This window comes from Bufo gargarizans, chromosome 3 (assembly GCF_014858855.1).
Source record: "Bufo gargarizans isolate SCDJY-AF-19 chromosome 3, ASM1485885v1, whole genome shotgun sequence".
Taxonomy (NCBI): Eukaryota; Metazoa; Chordata; class Amphibia; order Anura; family Bufonidae; genus Bufo; species Bufo gargarizans.
The window spans coordinates 107639716-107661470 of record NC_058082.1 but is presented as its reverse complement, the minus strand read 5'-3'; the positions used below and the strand labels follow the sequence as shown (position 1 = coordinate 107661470).

General features: G+C 41.1%; 1 protein-coding gene across 2 annotated transcripts in view; it reads right to left on the bottom strand.

Moving 5' to 3' along the window:
• Positions 1 to 21755, bottom strand: part of ITGB7 (integrin subunit beta 7) — a 123062-nt gene that overhangs the window by 43541 nt on the left and 57766 nt on the right. For both annotated transcript variants that reach the window (XM_044284844.1, XM_044284845.1), the window contains exons 2-3: positions 15925 to 16000; positions 1975 to 2048 (exon numbers count right to left, since the gene is read on the bottom strand). In XM_044284844.1, coding sequence (XP_044140779.1) covers positions 1975 to 2048; positions 15925 to 15997 — 147 coding nt within the window. In that variant the 5' untranslated portion in view covers positions 15998 to 16000. The remainder of the gene's footprint in view (positions 1 to 1974; positions 2049 to 15924; positions 16001 to 21755) is intronic.

Sequence of the window (21755 nt, the reverse complement as noted above, 5' to 3'; positions counted from 1 at the left end):
TATTGTACTCACCATCACCACCTCCTCAGGCAGAGAGTTCCATAGTCTCACTGCTCTTACCGTAAAGAATCCTCTTCTATGTTTGTGTACAAACCTTCTCCTCCAGACGCAGAGGATGTCCCCTCGTCACAGTCACCGTCCTGGGAATAAATAGATGACGGGATAGATCCCTGTACTGACCCCTGATATATTTATACATATTAATTAGATCTCCCCTCAGTCGTCTTTTTTCTAAAGTGAATAACCCTAATTTTGATAGTCTTTCAGGGTACTGTAGTTGCCCCATTCCAGTTATTACTTTAGTTGCCCTCCTCTGGACCCTCTCCAGCTCTGCTATGTCTGCTTTGTTCACTGGAACCCAGAACTGTACACAGTACTCCATGTGTGGTCTGACTAATGATTTGTAAAGTGGTAGGACTATGTTCTCATCACGGGCATCTATGCCCCTTTTGATGCAACCCATTATCTTATTTGCCTTGGCAGCAGCTGCCTGACACTGGTTTTTGCAGCTTAGTTTGCTGTTTATTAAAATTCCTAGATCTTTTTCCATGTCAGTGTTACCGAGTGTTTTACCATTTAATAAGTACGGGTGACTTGCATTATTTCTCCCCATGTGCATAACTTTACATTTGTCAGTGTTAAACCTCATCTGCCACTTATCTGCCCAAGCCTCCAATCTATCCAGATGCCTCTGTAGTAGTATACTGTCCTCTTCAGTGTTAATTACTTTACACAGTTTAGTGTCATCTGCAAAAATTGATATTTTACTGTGCAAGCCTTCTACAAGATCATTAATAAATATAATGAAGAGAATAGGGCCCAATACTGACCCCTGAGGTACCCCACTAGTAACAGTGACCCAATCTGAGTATGTACCATTTTCTATCATTGAGCCAGTTACTTACCCACATACAGACGTTTTCTTCCAGTCCGAGCATTCTCATTTTATATACTAACCTTTTATGTGGTACAGTGTCAAATGCTTTGGAGAAGTCCAGATATACGACATCCATTGATTCGCCGCTGTCAAGTCTAGAACTTACCTCCTCATAGAAACTGATTAAATTAGTTTGACATGACCGATCCCTCATGAAGCCATGCTGATATGGCGTTATTTGCTTATTTCCGTTAAGATGCTCTAACATAGCATCTCTCAGAAAACCTTCAAACAGTTTACGCACAACAGATGTTAAACTTACCGGCCTATAGTTTCCAGGCTCTGTTTTTGGACCCTTTTTGAATATTGGCACCACATTTGCCATGCGCCAGTCCTGTGGGACATTCCCTGTCAGTATAGAGTCTGCAAATATCAGAAATAAGGGTCTGGATATGACATTACTTAATTCCCTTAGGATACGGGGGTGTATGCCATCCGGTCCTGGCGATTTGTCTATTTTAATCTTTTTAAGTCGCTGTTGTACTTCTTCCTGGGTCAGACAGGACACTTTTAATGGGGAATTTATTTCAACATTCAGCAAGTCATCTGAAGTTTATTTTCCTCAGTGAATACATTGGAGAAAAAAATATTTAACAGCTTTGCTTTCTCCTCGTCGCTCTCTGCGACTCCCCCCTCATTACTCTTTAACGGGCCGACACCTTCAGATTTATACTTTTTAACATTTATATTATCAGAGTACAGTGAGTTGAATACAAACACAAGCCACACCACTTTTCAAATTGTTATTTATTAAACATTTTTAAAACTATGTATAATTTTTACACACGTACTTGTTGTTTTGTGTTGGTCTATCACATAAAATCCAAATAAAATACATTTAGGCTTGTGGGTGTAATGTGAATAAATGTGGAAAGGGTCGAGGGCTAGGACTACTTTTTCAAGGCACTGTACATATAAATGATATAACATATTTTTAATGTATTCTTCATGGTGAACCATGATTTTTTTTTTTTTATGATCACATATGTATATAATGCCACAACACCACTACTTGGAAGGTAATTGGAGGCACTGACCTTAGCTGAGCACCAGACGCAGCTGGGATGGGACTTGATGCACTCTGAGCAGGATAAAGTGTGCTTACAGATGTCTGCAACAAGATAAGAAACCAGGTTACGTAAATCACTCACCACCTATGGCACCATTCATTAACAGCCAACATCTGTCATGTCTAAACAGTCATATTCAATGTTAAAGAGGTTACCTGATATCTGAAATATCCCCCCCAATGCCCGGGCCAGCTCCCCAGCACCCGCGTCGCTCCAGATCCCTGGTCGTCCACAGCTGCATCTTCCCGTTGCTTGGATCAAAAAATCTGGCGATGGGGGGAGCAGCCAATACACAAAAATCCTTGTTTCCCGGTGGCAGATCATGCTGAGTAAACACCCTCTGCTGCCGGGAAAATGACAAGTTGGGCCGGCTCAACAGTATTATACAATGACATTATATACAGCGGCACTGTAAGCAACGGATGGAGCGGCTGGCGGGCCTCGTCTGAGAGCTCGATCTTGACTAGCCACAGGAGCGAGGGTTGCACGTGAGTTGGGGGTTGCAAAGAAGTTACTGGTGGGAAGCCTCATTCAACAATTTGCTGTGGAGCTCAGTCAATTGTAGTTACTCCACTGTTTACAGGGTTCACTATTTCATTTATACTATTGAATTATCACATACAGAAGTTTGCACTTGAGGAGTAGGTTGACATTACATTACATTACAGTTGTTTAAACTAGCCACACATGTTCAAGGACACTGGGCAATGGAAAATAGATCTTTCTCAGAAAGAGAGTTGGTGGAGTAGTGACTATTTGATGAAAAGTTTAGCCACACGCACTGTAGAGATGTCTGCAACAGGCTTTATGGCGGCATATCAAGGTCTGAACATTGTGTCCGAGTGTATCATTCTCCGATGGCAAGCCATATATTTACAGAGCTATTCTCTCCTAGAAGAAATGCTATGATTGTTGTCTATTCTCTAATGGGATATGTCAGATGATTTTTTGAAGTCTAAGATGTCCCATCCTTTATCGTGTCTGGAGTCAAGACACTGTCAGAAATGTCTAGCAGTGCTTTGTCACTACTGATATAAACATAAAAGCCTTTTCTCAAAGGACACATATAATGGATCAGCCATGTGGCCTCTATTCAAAAGCTGAGCTGGACAGGCCCCAGCCCAAGTTCTTGCAATTGGCAGTAGCCACATCAGTTGTCCTTCACCGTTCAGATATTATTTGTATATCCTAGCAATTTGCTATCAATGTATTTAGTGAGACAGCTTCTTTTAATGCCCTAGAACTAAAGCAGTTCTGTATGAAGGAATAATCCAAAAGTCTACCAAGCTGATGTGTAGGACACTTACTGCAAATTACTGATTGTAGGTTCACACCTAGTACTAAGTGCAGAAGGGACAATTCCAGAATCTAACATGGGGTGAAATCACTTCCCTTTATATATTGATCATAAAATCCTTAACAGAACAAACAACACTCACGCATTTCAGGCCTCACATGGCACTTAGTAGTCATAGCAAAAGGTAAGCTGGACTATACCTTGCCTTTGTAGTATTGTGCTGCAAGTTAAAGTGGCTTTTCTAGACCCAGCAGGACCCATCATCCCATCTTAATTACCTTGCATGCTGAAGAAAGTTAGGAAAGTTCCCATTATACTTACTGTCTTGAAGTTGTGTGGATTGGGCACTCTGGAACCCAGTTACGTGATGCACCTCTCTTCAGAAATTCTACATCTGCTGATGTGAAGTCCCCACCGGGGGAAATTATTCTCAGGGCCCAAATTCCATGTCATCAATAAAGTCTAATAAGTTTTGATTCAAAGAAATAGACCCTAGTGCCAAGGTAGTGGCTCCAAAGGCAGCTCCAAATGTTGCGGCTCACTATGATATCAAAGACTGGGTCAACCAGAAGGTCCTCTGGTACTGTGATGGGCCAGTCCAGCGCTGATACCAGGTTTCCCATATGGTCTATGGACAGGCATTTCACTTTCATAGCCAAAGACTATGCATCTCCCTGAATCAACCTAATTTTTTTGCATATGTACCAGGAATACAAATAGTTCTGGCCTCATCCATGGCAAGCTCCATCACCCTGGACTGTAGAAATGACATCTCATCTATAGACCAAACCAGAAACCTGGTATCCAGACTGAAGGATGTGACATAGGTGGATGTAGATTTTCTGAAGAGAGGCGTATCACGTGACTGAGCTCCAGAGAAACAAATCCACACAGCTTTGAGACAGTAAGCATATTGGAAGCTTTCTTCTGCAGGTAAGTTATGACTAATTAAGGTAGTTTGATGGATCCAGCTGGAAAAGCCCTTTAAGTAGTATTTGATATATATGGCATTTTTGCCATTTTGTCAAGGTTCCAATTTGCAGTTTTTAAAGAAACAATTCTAGGAAACAAGCCTAAATATATGCAGATTTCAAGGTGTAAATGGGATTTTCAAAATATTAATGGGTAACTAGACAGGAGCGAATTGATCTTGAACAAACTAAATTTGTTATAAATTTCCCCAAAAATTCAAATTTTAGCAAATTAGAATTGTTTTCAATTAGTTTCAGACAAATTGCTCAAAGTATCAGTCACCAATATATAGGTCAGAAGACAGAGAAGAGGTCATTTGCCACCACAAAAGGATACTTTTTTGGGCCTTTTTTTAATAAAAAAAAATCTGACAGCGCAGTGTGTTATTAAGGCTACTTTCACACTTGCGTTCGGAGCGGATCCGTCTGGTGTCTGCACAGACGGATCCGCTCCTATAATGCAAACGCTTAGATCCGTTCAGAACGGATCCGTTTGCATTACCATGAACAAAAAAAATAAAATAAAAAAAAATCTGTTTGCCTCAAGCTGCGTTCGGGTGTCCGCCTGCTGAGCGGAGCGGAGGACAAACGGTGCCAGACTGATGAATTCTGAGCGGATCTGCATCCACTCAGAATGCATTAGGGCTGGACGGATCCGTTCGGGGCCGCTTGTGAGAGCCTTCAAACGGAATTCACAACCGGAGCCCCGAACGCAAGTGTGAAAGTAGCCTAAGTCTGTTTGTTACCACCATCTACCATGCGTTTACCCATAGCCATATATGTTGTTGTCACTTTGACATTACTTAATGATATTTTGGAGTTAAATAGATTGAAAGGGGTTGGATACAGGCCTAAGATACCCCATTGTGTCATACAGGACATTTCAGGGCAATTGGGCCACTATCAATTTGGTTGGAATTTAATCAGGCCGAACCGAATCTGACAGCCAATTCGACTAAATCAGACCTGAAACAAAGTTCAATAAATTCTCTAATTCCTACATGTAACATCTGCTGCTGTATAAGTCACACCACAATATAGGTTCCTTATTTTGTTCAGTCTGACATTTGATGTAGTTTGTTCCCTTTATCTTTATGACTTACATGGAGGTTTGTTCACAGAGTGTCATTTCAGTATTTTCGGCATGTACATGTGTTATTTGGTAACTTTGTACGAGCGTCACTAAGACGTGCGTTCTTTCACTTTCAGATCCTGTCTGTTCCTCATTCTCACACGCGTCTCGGCTCACGTCGTCTCTCACTTCAGTCCTTCTATTGTCTGTGGTTTTAGTAACATTATTTCCCATTTTCGTGTAGAGGAAGCAGTCATATTCGTAGTTGGTAAGAAATACAGTAACTCATTCTGTTACTACGGTTTGTAGTTTGTAGTGTCTTTTCCCACAGAGTTACAAAATGTGCAGTTAGCAACCATATACTTTACATAGTGACATGCAAATACATTTCCCCTCATTTCATGTTAAAATATGAAACTTCCTTTTAAAGGGGTTCTCCGGGCTTTTGTTCCCTTCCTGACGCAGCCATTTTCTGTTTTTTCCTGGAGGCTGGAGCCATAACATTTTTATTTTACGTAGTCGTACAGTACAGACCAAAAGTTTGGACACATCTTCTCATTCAAAGAGTTTTCTTTATTTTCATGACTATGAAAATTGTAGATTCACACTGAAGGCATCAAAACTATGAATTAACACATGTGGAATTATATACATAACAAAAAAGTGTGAAACAACTGAAAATAAGTAATATTCTAGGTTCTTCAAAGTAGCCACCTTTTGCTTTGATTACTGCTTTGCACACTCTTGGCATTCTCTTGATGAGCTTTAAGAGGTAGTCACCTGAAATGGTCTTCCAACAGTCTTGAAGGAGTTCCCAGAGATGCTTAGCACTTGTTGGCCCTTTTGCCTTCACTCTGGGGTCCAGCTCACCCCAAACCATCTCGATTGGGTTCAGGTCCGGTGACTGTGGAGGCCAGGTCATCTGGCGCAGCACCCCATCACTCTCCTTCATGGTCAAATCGCCCTTACACAGCCTGGAGGTGTGTTTGGGGTCATTGTCCTGTTGAAAAATAAATGATGGTCCAACTAAACACAAACCGGATGGAATAGCATACCGCTGCAAGATGCTGTGGTAGCCATGCTGGTTCAGTATGCCTTCAATTTTGAATAAATCCCCAACAGTGTCACCAGCAAAGCACCCCCACACCATCACACCTCCTCCTCCATGCTGGTGACTCGAATGAACTTATCCTCCGCAGCAGAGGTGACTCTTGGTCTTCCTTTCCTGGGGCGGTCCGCATGTGAGCCAGTTTCTTTGTAGCGCTTGATGGTTTTTGTGACTGCACTTGGGGATACTTTCAAAGTTTTCCCAATTTTTCGGACTGACTGACCTTCATTTCTTAAAGTAATGATGGCCACTCGTTTTTCTTTACTTAGCTTCTTTTTTATTACCATAATACAAATTCTAACAGTCTATTCAGTAGGACTATCAGCTGTGTATCCAACTGACTTCTCCACAACGCAACTGATGGTCCCAACCCCATTTATAAGGCAAGAAATCCCACTTATTAAACCTGACAGGGCACACCTGTGAAGTGAAAACCATTTCAGGTGACTACCTCTTGAAGCTCATGAAGAGAATGCCAAGAGTGTGCAAAGTAGTAATCAAAGCAAAAGGTGGCCACTTTGAAGAACCTAGAATAGGACATATTTTCAGTTGTTTCACACTTTTTTGTTATGTATATAATTCCACATGTGTTAATTCATTTGATGCCTTCAGTGTGAAACTACAATTTTCATAGTCATGAAAATAAAGAAAACTCTTTGAATGAGAAGGTGTGTCCAAACTTTTGGTCTGTACTGTATGTGGCCTTGTTATTTTGTGGGACAAGTTGTACTTTCTATTTGCACCATTATATATTGCATACAATGTAGTGGGAAACTGGAAAAAAAATTAAATTTGTTAGTGTTGAGCGCGAATATTCGAATAGCGTATTTTAATCGTGAATATCAGCACTTTGAGAATTTGCGAATATTTAGAATATAGTGCTATATATTCGTAATGATGAATATTCATCTTTTTTTTCCATCTGAACACATGATTCCTCCCTGCTTCTTGCTTGTGGGCCAATGACGTCATTGGCCCACAAGCAAGAAGCAGGGAGGAATTGTGTGTTCACTTCAGATGGAAAAAAAATGACGAATATTCTAAAAAAACAAATATATAGCACTATATTGAATATAGTGCTATATATTTGTTTTTTTAGAATATTCGTCATTTTTTTCCATCTGAAGCCATTATTCCTCCCTGCTTAAGTTGCTTGTGGGCCAATGACTCATTGGCCCACAAGCAAGAAGCAGGGAGGAATCATGTGTTCAGATGGAAAAAAATTACGAATATTCTAAAAAAAACAAATATATAGCACTATATTCTATAGTGCTATATATTTGTTTTTAACCTACGCCTGTATTGAGCGTGCAATATTCGCATATTACGCGAGCATTACCTTGCTGATTTTCGCGTAAAAAAAGTAGAATATGACGAATATACGAATTCGCGAATATATAACGAATATTCTACAAAATCTTAGCGAAATATCACGAATTCAAATATGACCCCTGCCGCTCATCACGAAAATTTGTATGAAAATTGTAAATTGTAAATTGAAAAAAAAAAAAAACTGAATTCTGCCAGTTTTATGGGTTTTGTTTTTATGGTGTTCCTGATGCAGTAAAACTGACCTGTTACTTTCCTTCCATGGGTCAGTAGGATTATACCGATACCACATTTATATAGTTTTTCTTGTGTTTTAATACTTAAAATAAATAAATAACAACTTAGGAAAAAATACTTTTTTCTTTGCATTGCCATATTCTGACCCTGATAATTTATTTAATATTTATGTCTACAATGCTGTGTGAGGGCTCATTTTTTTGTGGGGTGATTGATACTATTTGGGGGTCTGTATGACTTTTTGTTAAATTTTCTTCAATAATTTTTCGGAGATGAAGCAACAAAAAAACTGTGAATGAGACATTTAGATTTTTCCCTGTTAAAACTTTCACTGTATGGTATAACTATTTTTATATTTTAATAGTTCAAGCATTTTGGAATGTGGGGATGCTAATGATCTTTATTTTTTATTGGTTATTTATTTTTAAAATGGGGAAAGGGGGTTATTAGAATTTTTAGTAGTTTTGCAACAGCCGGAGGGCCGCAGGTTGAGCTTCCCTGGATTATGGCATTGGATAGGTTAAAAGGAATGTGTTATCAGAAAATGACCTATTGTTTTAATATTTTTTTTAGAATTTGCGGTGACTTTTTAAAAATGTTTCCCATGTTACTATTTATATTTAACAAAAATGTATATAATTCTGCAATTTTTACTCTGGCCACTAGGTCTACAAAATTTCCTGTTCTGTACAGGTTAAGGTGGTTTTACACTGCCTGATTGTCAGGCAGATTCATATGAACGCTCGTTCCCAATAATCTGCCCAATCGTTCATGAAGTTGCAGCAAGCCCCTGAGGAGCTGGGGCAGAGAATGGGAGTGGTAGTGGCCCTGATGATGATGTGTCATGGTTTAGGGTGCATTTACACCAACAGATTATCTGACAGATTTTCTGACTAATCATTGGTCAGGTGAACGTTTACACAGATCTTTTGTTATACATACCAACTTTTGGTCTAATTGGACAGAAATTGGTCAGATAATCTGTTGGTGTCAATGCACCCTTTTTCCCTTAGGCCATCGCTTACTTGGGTCAGAGAAGGAGGGACACCTTATATTCCCTCGGTGCACTCCCTGTAGCTAAGGCTCCTGCCTGATGGTAGTTTGGGGTGCCCGTGATATTAAATGTCCGCATGGGTGCCCGGCAGGTCTTGAAATGGTGCAATGGCCAGTGTGTGGTATTAGAAGATTTAGTACCCAGGCCAGATTAATCAAGCGAAAGTCTCTCTTTACTGTGTACAAAATAGGAGTTATAGTACATCTGTCAATTATCTGTACACAGTGCAAATTATTCCCAGACCTAAGCAAGTAGTGTGCAGCAATGGCCCTGTGAGTTTCTGGGACTGGTATCTTATAGTCTCATAGTAGTGTCAAATCATTTTGCACAAAGGAGGACCTACATCAACATAGAAGAGGATTCTTTACGGTAAGAGTAGTGAGACTATGGAACTCTCTGCCTGAGGAGGTGGTGATGGTGAGTTCACTAAAAAGGGGCCTGGATGTATTTCTGGAGGCTATAGCTACTAGAGAGGGGTAGTTGATCCGGGGAGTTATTCTGATTGCCTGATTGGAGTCGGGAAGGAATCTTTTTCCCCTAAAATGAGGAAAATTGGCTTCTACATCATGATGATTTTTTTCCCTTCCAGGATAACAGACTGAATTGGATGGGGGGGGGGGGGGGGGTGTCTTTTTTCAATGATACAAACTATGCTACTATGTAAGGCCAAATACACACTTCAGTTATTTGGTCAATTATTTCCATCAGTTATTGTGAGCCGAAACCAGTAGTGAAACCTACTCAGAGATAAGGTGTAATATAAAGACCTGCATCTTCTGTGTTTTTGACACACACCCGGTTTTGGCTCACAATAACTAAGGCCTATTGCACACGGCCGTTTTTTTTCCCCGTTTACTGGCCGTTTTTTGCGTTCAGTATACGGTCCGTATACGGAACCATTCTTTTCAATGGTTCCGCAAAATAAACGGAATGTACTCCGTATGCATTCCGTTTCCGTATTTCCATTTTTCCGTTCCGTTTTAACATAGAACATGTCCTATTATTGCCCGCAAATCACAGTCCGTGGCTCCATTCAAGTCAATGGATCCGCAAAAAAAACTGAACACATACGGAAATGCATCCGTATGTCTTCCTTTTCCGTTCCGTTTTTTCCTGAACCATCTATTGAAAATGTTATGCCCAGCCCAATTTTATCTATGTAATTACTGTATACTGTATGTGCCATACGGGAAAACGAAACGGAAACACAACGGAAACAAAAAACGGAACAACGGATCCATGAAAAACGGACCGCAAAACACTGAAAAAGCCATACGGTCGTGTGCAATAGGCCTAATCTAAATAACTGTAGTTACTCACCCTACCTACATAGTAGAGTCAGATGACAAAAGATGCCATCCTATTGTCCCAAGAAGAAGGACAGCATTTCTGCACCCCTGGGTGTGCCCCGTCAGATCCTGACTGTCTGCTACAACTGTAGCTGCACCCATTATATAGAGGAAATACAGATCATAGCATTCAAGACAGGATACAGAAAGGATCATCTTTATGTGCATCATCAAAATTCATAGGTAGAAAATTATAACAAATTGTTTGCATGAAGCCTGCAGTCACACCCTGTCCACAAACCACATCTGTTTCACATCATTTTGCAGGTTTTCTAGATCTTTTAGATTTTCTGCCTCAAAAAAAAATCATGCTCATCAGCATGTTTCATGTCAGTGAAAAAAATTATCTAAGGGTAGGGTCACATATGCGTTCAGAAATCTGGTAGCCTGATCCGACAGAGGAACAGGCTACTGGATTTCATCGTATCTGGCACAGCCGGATACTGCCGTTCACTGCTGTATCCCCTTTGACTGTAAAGGGATCGGATGGGGATTTGGCTGCATTCCACCAAAATGCCAGCTTTGGACTAGACAAAAAGTCAGATCCCTGCCAGATCCGGTGATAAGGAAATATTGTTTTGACTCAAAAAAACTCTAGAAATTTTAAAAGGAGTCTGTCATCAAAGTTTCACCTTTGTAACCCTTCCCATAGCTTTCTAGCAGCCTTACAGTAAATAAAAACGTTACCTTTATGAGCAATCCTGGACTTATAAAACCAGCAAAAAACATATGCAAATGAGGGCTCGCAAGTGCCCAGGGGCGGCGTTACCCTCGTAGGTGCCCAGCTAGCTCAGCCTTATTGTCGCTTCCCCCGCCCATTCTTTCCCTCTGACCGCCTATCTACTTACTTCTTGTTTCGCCGAGATCTGGGGCATGCGCATTAATTACTTTCATGCCGTACAAGGAATGGGCATCGCAGTGCGCATGCGCCGGCCAACAGACCGAGTGTGCAGGCGCGGGATCTCGGCGAAACAAGAAGTAAGTAGATGGGCGGGAAGAGGGAAAGAAGGGGCGGGGGGAAGCGAAGAAAAGGCTGAGCTAGCTGGGCACCTACGAGGGTAACTCCGCCCCTGGGCACTTGCGAGCCCTCATTTGCATATGCTACTAAGTTGTTTTTTGCCTGTTTTATAAGTCCAGGATTGCTCATAAAGGTAACAATTTTATTAACTGTAAGGCTGCTAGAAAGCTATGGGAAAGGTTAAAAAGGTGAAACTTTGATGACAGACTCCCTTTAACCTCTAAAAAATTCTTAGCTAAAGGTTTACTACCAGGTTTGCCAGTCCATGCACCTGACTGGAGTAGTTTTCACTCTGCTTTTACTCCTGTTTCCAGGTAAAAAAAAGTTGTTAAATGTGTTGTGCCCAATTCCCTGGCCTGGCATGGCCCCATCACTCCACTTCCAAGTGGTAGGCATGGTGCAAAAACACCTGTGCAACAAAATATTGTTGCATGGCAGTTCAAAAAGTCCCAAAACAGGGTCTTGCAACTTTTTTTTTTTACTGAAGAAATTGGTGTAATGCTGACTGTAAATGACCCCCAGTGTGCTGCTGCATATAGTTTATTACATCATGGTGATCGGGCGGGCACCAGAGCGGTGCACGCCAGATCACTTCAGGGGTCCAGTAGTCACTGATGACGGGGCCCCTGCTGTATCCGCCAGCATCGCTGTAAAAGCCGATGCCTGCGGATTACCCCTTCTATGCCGTGGTCAGCGCTGACCGCGGGATAGAAGGGGTTTGCAGTCAGTGTAGGAGCCCATCAGGTCGCCGCGCTGCTGTGGCGGGGACCTGATGGGTGAGAAGGCAGTCCAATGCCTTGCAGAGGCATCGGGACCTGCCTTCTATGTAAGCCGAGGAGAGCCAGCCCAAGGCTTAGTCTCCTAGGCCAGAGTTCCCCAACTCCAGTCCTCAGGGCCCACTTGCCGGTCAGGATTTAGGAGTATCCCACAGAATAAATACCTGTGGTAAATCCTGATGGATGGACACTAATTATATCAGCTGCCCAATACTAAGGAAATCCTGAAAACATGACCGGCAGGTGGGCCCTGAGGACTGGAGTTAAGGACCACTGTCCTAGGCAACCTGTTAGTGTATTACTCAGTGTAAGGCTACATTCACACGAACGTTGTGTTTTGCGGATCCATAAAATACGGATACTGGCCCATGTGCGTTCCACAATTTGCAGACCGCACATGCCGCGGCTATCATAGAAAATGCCTATTCTTGTCTGGAATTGCAAACAAGAATAGGACACGTTCTACTTTTTTGCGGGGCCACGGCATGAAGCAACCATAGAAATGAATGGGTCTGCACCCGTTCAGCAATTTTGTAGACTAATTCATACGGTCGTGTGAATGTAGCCTAATAGGCTAATAGCCAATGCATTACAATGCAGATGTATTCAAATGCATTGCAGACCCCCAAAAGTTGAAGTCCCAGAGTAAAGTTTCAAGTAAAAAAGGAGAAAAAAAGCCATTTTTGTCACCTTAAATCATAAAAAGTGATCAAAAGTGATCAAGAAAAGGTGTATGCCCCCCAAAATGGTACCAAAAAACCCCCCACCTCATCCCGTAAAAAATGAGCCCCTACATAAGACAATCGCCCAAAAAATTTAAAAAAACTATGACTCTCAAAATATGGAGACACTAAAACTTTTTTTTTTTAAATGCTATTATTGTGTTAAAGTGAAATAAAAAATAAAAAAGTATACATAATAGGTATTGCCGAGTCCGTAACTACCAGCTCTATAAAAATATCACATGATTTAACCCTTCAGGTGAACGCCGTAAAAAAAAACAGTTCCAAAAAAAGCAATTTTTTGTCACCGTACATCACAAAAATTGCAACACCAAGCAAACAAGAAGGCGCATGCCCCCCAAAATACTGCCAATCAAACCGTCACCTGATCCTGCAAAAAAGGAGTCCCTCTCTAAGACAATCGCCCAAAAAATAAAAAAAAATATGACTTTCAGACTATGGAGACACTAACATATGATTTTTTTTGTTTCAAAAATGCTATTATTGTGTTAAAGTGAAATCAATAAAAAAAAAGTAGATATATTAGGTATTGCCCCATCTCTTTCATCACAAAAAAATGCAACACCAAGTGATCAAAAAGGTGTATGCCCCCAAAATAGTATCAATCAAACTGTCACCTCATCCCACAAAAAATGAGGCCCAAAAAAATAAAAAAGCTATGGCTCTCAGACTATGGAGACACTAAAACATAATTTTTTTTGTTTCAAAAATGCTTTTATTATGTAACAAATAAATAAGAAAAGGTATATAAATATTAGGTATTGCCACGTCCTTAACGACCTGCTTTAGAAACACATCACATGAGCAAACCCCTCAGGTGAACGCTGTAAAAATAAAAACGGTGCCAAAACAACACATTTTTAAAGTGTAAAAATGAATGATCAAAAAATCATATGTACCCAAAAATGGTACCAATAAAAACGTCAACTCTTCCTGCAAAAAACGAGCCCCTGCACAAGATGATCGGCAGAAAAATATTAAAAAATATGGCGTTCAGAAAATGGAGACACAAAAACATAATTTGTTTTAAAAAATGCTTTATTATCTAAAACTGAAACAAAGAAAGTAGACATATTTGATATAATCATGTCTGTAATAACCTGCTCTATAAAAATAGCACATGATCTGTCAGATGAACTTTGTAAAAAATAAAAATGGTGCCAAAACAGCAATTTTTTTGTTTTTTTGTTACCTTGCCTCACAAAAAACGTAATATAGAGAGGTTAGAAATCATATGTACCCCAAAATAGTACCAATAAAACTGTCACCTTATCCCACAGTTTCCAAAAATGTGGTAACTTGTATTGTAGGGGTGCACCGGGGGGCTTCAAATGGGACATGGTGTCTAAAAACCAGTCCAGCCAAATCTGCCCTCCAAAAACCATACAGCGCTCCTTTTCTTCCGTGCCCTGCCGTGTGCCCTTACATCAGTTTACGACCACATATGGGGTGTTTCTGTAAACCGCAGCATCAGGATAATAAATATTGAGATTTATTTGGCTGTTAACCATTGATGTGTTAAAGAAAAAAATGGATTAAAATGGAAAATCTGCCCAAAAAATTTAATTTCCATTTTTAAGTGGAGTTTAAGCATGCATGGGATAGGCATACGGCCATCCTTCATATAAGATAGGGCCAGGGGCTATTCATAGTATTCAGTATATTGGGCAGACTAGATGGGCCAAATGGTTCTTATCTGCTAACACATTCTATGTTTCTATTACTTAATTATGTATATATTTCGATTTATACAACATAAATTATAAACAATTTCCAACCAGAACTATTAAATGGAATCTGCCACCTTCCCAAACCCTATCAAGTGCAGTACTACATGAATAGTACAGCTGCCCCCCGACACTGGAGTTCAAATGTATATGTCCATACTGACCTTCATTCCCTTCCCATGTAAACTGGCACTGGAATACCTTTCGCAAAGTAGAGAGGACTCCAGTATGTGTCCTCTCCATGAGTTCCAACGCCTGTTTGTGGGCACACAGCAGTGGAATGAAGATTTGGTGTAATGGACAGCAGTACTATTCATGTAATATTGTACTTCAAAGGGTTTTCCAAGATTCTGATATTGATAACCTATAATCAGGGTAGGTCATCAATATCAAATTGGTGGGGTTCCATCGATCAGCTGTATGAGGAGTGCCTGGGCACTACGGTGTGTGCCATGGCCTCCTCGAAGCTTACCAAGCACAGAGCTGTCCATTGGATAGTGACCATGCTTGATATTGTAGCTCATCCTAGCCAATCAGATATTGCTGAGGATAGGCCATCAATATCAAATTCTTGGAAAACACCTTTAATAGGGTTTGGGAAGATAATAGATTCCTTTAAATATGACCCGATAGACAGGTAGACATTTGAACTTTATTGGTAAGTTTCCATAAGGTAGTAAGTACAGTAACTCTCTTTTAACCTGCTTCTGTTTACCTCAACCACGGGCATATTTCCCTCCTGCTATCTGTGGTCACTCTTTTAGGCCCCACTCACATGATCATATTACCACCATGCCCATGTCACGGGTTCGCAAAACACGGGCTCTGGCTGTGTGAGCTCCGCATCATGAGTGTGGACTCATTGACTTGAATGGGTTCGCAATCTGCAGCATACGACAAAAGATAGGACATGTGCTATCTTTTCCAGAGCAGAGACACGGGCACGGAACTACATGGAAAAACACAGAAGCTCTTCCGTGGACTTCTGTGCCAGTGCCTCTGCCATATGTTACGGATCGCGGACCCATTCAAGTCAATGGGTCTGCACTGCGATGTAGAGTTCACACAGCCAGTGCCCATGTTTTGCGGACCTGGTGTTTGCGGTCTTCAACACGGGCACTGCAGCCAGCCATGTGAATGGTGCCTGAGGGTGCATTTACACATACCAACAGGCTACCTACCTGATGTTGTCCACCTTCCAAACTATACAAAGTACACTCTTAAGAACCATATTACCTGTCTCCTTGTTTGCATATGATCCTGGATACAGAAGTAGTCCCATAGTCAAAATGAACGTCACAGCCACCATATTCTGGAAACAAATGTAATATAGTCATGGTCTGACTTAAACACGATCATTAGGAACTAGCCATACATATCTACAAAGGAAAGAATTTCTGTTCATGCTGCTATAATACAACTATTGCCTACAGTTCTGGGCACTTGTGTAGGACATAGCTAAACTAGAGCAGAGGAAAGCGACCTAGGAAATGAAAGGGGTTATCCAGAGATCCATGTGAGATACAGGGATCCAGAGCTCTCCTCATTCTCTCTCCAATTGATTTGGTAGATTGTTATCCAGCTGGCAGCTCAGGGGCATGTCCTTTCTGCTGCAGCTGTATCCCTATCTCAGCCCTATAGGCAGCTGAAAGATGGAATTGAGCATGTGCATCCACCTCAGCGAGATGGACAGAGCAATAAGAAAAAGAGCAAACAACAGGTGGTCCTATACAGATTGCTACTGAGTTATTCAATGAAATCTATAATACATTTTTCATTACATGCAATTACTAAAGTAACCAGATTCAGGTGCTGTTTTGAAAACTGAAGACTATTTCTCATGGGACAACCCTTTTAAAGGGAATTGGTGGATTTCAGTAATAAGATAGGTTGTCAAACTTGGGTTTATTTAGTCTGGACTAAAAAGACAATTTAGGGAAGGAATTAAAATGTTCAAATATATGAATGGACAGTACAGGGAATTCTATTATGTTTACCCGCCTTCCTTACCAGGCCATTTTTAACTGAATAATTTCTGAGCCAACCTACATTTATTTGATATTGTTTTTCACAGGACACTTTTGACCTTTCTTTGTGCCATTTAAAGGGTTTCTACCACTTGAATATCACATATTTGGTGTTCAGACACTAGCGATTCGCTAGTGTCTGTTCTTGCCTACAAGCTAATTATCACATTAATCCGGGCTGCCGATACCTCAAAAAAAGCACTTATATCTTTATGCAAATGAGCCTCTAGGTGCTATGCAGGCGTTTTTCTAAGCACCTAGAGGCTCCGTCTACCTTGCATTTTGCCGCCCTGCGCCTCGCTCCAGCACGCCCATCTCTCACTGTAATCGATCCTCCCCCTGCTTCAGCCTTCCGAAATCCCGCGCCTGCGCCGTCCGTCGCGGCATTCGGAGGCATTCGGCGCAGGCGCAGTCAATGTCTGACCGCTCCCTGCTCAGACATTTCAACTGCGCCTGCGCCGATGACGTCACAGAGCTCCGTGGGACAGACGAAGCCCAGCAGCAAGCGGTCAGACATTGACTGCGCCTGCGCCGAATGCCTCCGAATGCCGCGACGGACGGCGCAGGCGCGGGATTTCGGAAGGCTGAAGCAGGGGGAGGATCGATTACAGTGAGAGATGGGCGTGCTGGAGCGAGGCGCAGGGCGGCAAAATGCAAGGTAGACGGAGCCTCTAGGTGCTTAGAAAAACGCCTGCATAGCACCTAGAGGCTCATTTGCATAAAGATATAAGTGCTTTTTTTGAGGTATCGGCAGCCCGGATTAATGTGATAATTAGCTTGTAGGCAAGAACAGACACTAGCGAATCGCTAGTGTCTGAACACCAAATATGTGATATTCAAGTGGTAGAAACCCTTTAAGAAAAAACAGAAAATTATTTAAAAAAATGTATATTTTTCCTTTCTTATTTATTTTCTGTTTTAAATAATTTCAAGACAAAAAAAATTTGCATTTTTTTTTTTGAAAAGCAAAAAGGAAAAAAAAATGTATGTACATTTGTACTGTATATTTTACACACACAAAGTTGGCTGTACCATGCTCAAACTAATAAATTGGTTCCAGGGTGACCATTGTATGTTAAAACCATTGTAAGTTGAGTAATTGGTTCCAAAGCTCCAAAATGTCAAGTGAAAATTTAAGAAAAATAAGACAGATAAAAACAAGTCCTTACATATAACATCCAGGAATAACTGCTAACTAGCTGCGAAAACAGCTACTTTACCAGAGAATTGGCCTTGATTGGTTGGATCTGAGTCGGAAGCATTGTATGTTGAGTTTAGTTTCAACTTACGATGGGTCAGAAAAGACCCTTGTATTTTGAAAATATTGTATCCCATTCCTGAGGTCATTGTATCATGAGAGATCACTGTATATTTTCTTGTAAGGGTAAGTACTGATTGGTTCTCTCCCCTTTAATGTTGTCTCTTTTATATTACTTTTAGTATTCTGTGTAAGTATATTTCTTGGAGTTCCTTTTAATATAGTACCCATTCCCTATTGTGCTGATTAGGCTACATTCCTGAGTAGTGATCTCAGAGACACATATCAGAACATGCTTGATGTACACAGGTGGGGCGGGCTGAGGTGTATAACTCTGGTTACACATATACATTATGGGGGACTCTACTTGGATGTAAGTATTGATTTGCCCTATCTCTTGTACACCCTGGGGTGTATTGATTTTCCCTATCTCTTGTACTCCCTGGGTGCCGATCGAATCACTACATTTAGGCTAGTGTTTTAAGTTTATTTACTTTGTATTATTCTTTATGTTATTTGTCTGTGTTATCTAATATGTAATCACACTTAGTAAATATATTTATTCACTTAGGCCGGCGTAAGCTTATTCATTCTCAAATCATTTTAATTCAGGTTACACACACACACACACACACATATATATATATGTATATATATATATATATACACATATGTATTTAAAAAAATTTATGAAAGAAAAAGGGGGGTAAAATGTGTTTATGTGTGCATGTTGTTTGCTATACTTTTGCTAAAACTAGTAACTATAGCTATAACTTTTTGATTTTAAATTTTCTTTATTTCCCTTTTTAATATTTTTTATTCATTTTTATTTATTTATTTTTACTTCTTCTAATGAAAAAAGTGAATTAACAGGAGTTAATTCAGAGACTATGGGCTCAGAGTTAATTTGACAGACATTGGGGACGCTCTCACATCAAAAAAAGGGTTTTGTGTCAGCTTTTTTTTTTTACTTTACAGTGTGGTGGATACTACACAGGAGACTATTTTGCCTGGTCTCTGGGCTCCTTACTGTGACCGCAGCTGCGTAATGACACCGTATTCACAGAGATATGCAGAGCCACGGGGCATTGCCAGATCTCAATGTAATCTAAGTAACTTGTTGAGTTACGGTTAAGAGCTTACCGCCATGACATATATAGTCGTGTGACAGGAAGCAAAAGGTTAACAAATGCTTTCAGCCTGTTAGCCCCACAGTCCATCTACTAGAAGTATCAAAATAATACTTATCAATATTAGGGTAGGGACTAACTGAATGGCTGTAGTCAGGGCAGCTGCAGGTTCCTCTAGTGGCTGTACAAAAAATTAGTGGGAGCCATCCGCAGCGTAAAAGTAACATTGGCCCATGCTCTTAGGAATTTGCATAGTTCTGAAGACTATGGACACTGTCCGTTAGGAGCTGACTGTCACAAACATACTGAGACATACGGACGTTCCCGCGACAGGTGGCTGGAGATCTGTGAGACTTCCAACACGTGGTGTGATCTGACATGTTTTCCTTTTGGATCAAATTATCTCTGTCTTGTTATTGGTGCTTGCCACACCTCCTTTCCCCAGGTGTGGCTTTTGTGGTCATTTAACCTTCTCTATTTATTCTTGTTTCTCCCACTTTGCTATGCTGTTTATAGCTTTTGTTGGGCTTGTGGTTAGCTTGTGTTTGGTTCTTGGCTGAGTTCCTGGTGCTACCAAAGCTTTATTGAAGATAAGTGTTTCCTTTCCCTTTTGTATTTTGTATATATATATATATATATATATATATATATATGTGTGTTTGTTTCCTTTCCCTGTTTGTCATTAGGCCTGAGGGAGACTCCTTCCCTTTGGAGGAACAGGTAGACTCAGTCCTGACATTAGTTCCAGGGTCCTATAGGGTTTGATAGGATTCCAGGAATCCGGTGTATGAATTTGCCTACCTTTGGGGCCTGTTCATACTGGTAGCCTGTCAGGACTGGAGTTAGGGTTTTCTCTAGGAGGTGTCCATCTACCTTCCCTAGTTTCTAGGCCTTATTCCGGTATCCTCTTTCCCTCCTATGCTCGGTGTGGTGTTTTCCTCCCACACACAAGCGTGACATTATAAACAGCCAAAACAGTAATTTTTGCTTGTTTCAGTACAGCCATGGATCCTATTGCTGCACTGGCCAGACAGCTGCAGGGGCTGTCTTTGGAGGTAGCTAACCTCCGCAAAACCATCTAGCAGATTCTGAGACCACAGGCTGCTGGTCCTAGTGGAGGTGGTGGTTACCAGGTCTGTCTCGAGCCTAAAGTTGCCCTCCTGGACAGATTCTCTGAGGGATGTGATAATTTCATTTTGTTTAGGGAGGTAGACAAATTGTATTTTAGGCTACATCCACATTCATCTGAGAGTCAGAGAATCAGAGAGTTGGTGTGGTTATTTTGTTGCTTAAGGGGGATGCTTAATCATGGGCTTTTTCTCTACTGACTGGATCGCAGTCTCTCTGGTCGGTGGATGAATTTTTCAAAGCTCTGGGTTTCATCTATGATGACCAGGATAGGACCTCCTTGGCCAAGATCAAGCTATGCGGCCTTCGTCAGGGAGAGCGTTCTGCTGAGATCTATTGCTCTGAGTTTAGGAGGTGGGCTACGGATACGGAGTGGAACGATCTAGCTCTCTGTAGTCACTTTTGTCAGGGATTATCGAATAGGCTGAAGGACGCTTAGGCCTTTCATGCGAATCCTAACTCTCTGGAAGCCACTATGTCTCTTGCATTACGCATTGATGGACGCCTGAGAGAGAGATCTAGGGGTCCCAACTCTCAGGACGTACTATTACATCGCGTATCGTCTTCCTCTGACACTTTGGGTGAAGATACTCCTGGGTTTATGTCTGGGGACGAACCCATGCAGTTAGGGGGAGCTACTCCCGGATCCACTTTTAAGCATTCTGGTCGCAGGAAGAGAGTGTGTTTTTTCTGTGACAGAAAGGACATTTTATCAATGTCCATGCATTCAGCCTCAAAAAGAAAAGAAAAAAGGGATGTTTAATTCCCATCTGACTCTTGGAGGGGTGGGAGGAGAGTCAAAAAAATGTGCATTTGTTTGCATGGTAGTATCCGATTTCTCCTGACTGCTGAGGTGGTGCTACAGTCCAAGACTGTGGGGATTGAGGTGTTTATCGACAGTGGTGCAGAGGTGAACCTGATTGATGCTCAGTTCGTCCGTATGCATGGGTTGTCTCCAAGTGCATTAGAGAAAAACATTCCCATTTTTGCTATTGATTCTGCACCTCTAACTCACAAGTGTTTATCTCAGATGGTGCATGATATCAGATTAAGAGTGGGTGACTTTCATCAGGAATTAATCTTGTGTTTTGTGTTGAAGGGTCTCCCTGCTTTGTTAGTTCTGGGTTTACTGTGATTAAGCAGGCATAATCCAACCATCGATTGGCAAGCTAGACAGATTCTGGATTGGAGTGATTATTGCGTTGTCTGAATACATCTTTTTCTGCTTTAACCAATAAAACATTACCCTCTTTTATATCTGATTTTTCTGATGCATTTTCTGAAAGTGGATGCCAGGATTTACCTCCATATCTGGAATATGATTGTACTATCAACCTTATTCCCGGGGCTAAGTTGCCCAAATCTAGGTTGTATAACCTTTCTGGACCGGTAAGAGAGAGTATATTACCGAGAGTTTGGATAACGGACACATAAGACCTTCCAAATCTCCAGTGGCAGCAGGGTTTTTCTTTGCTAAAAAAAAGGACAAAACTCTTAGGCCAGGTCTGGATTTCCGTGAGCTCT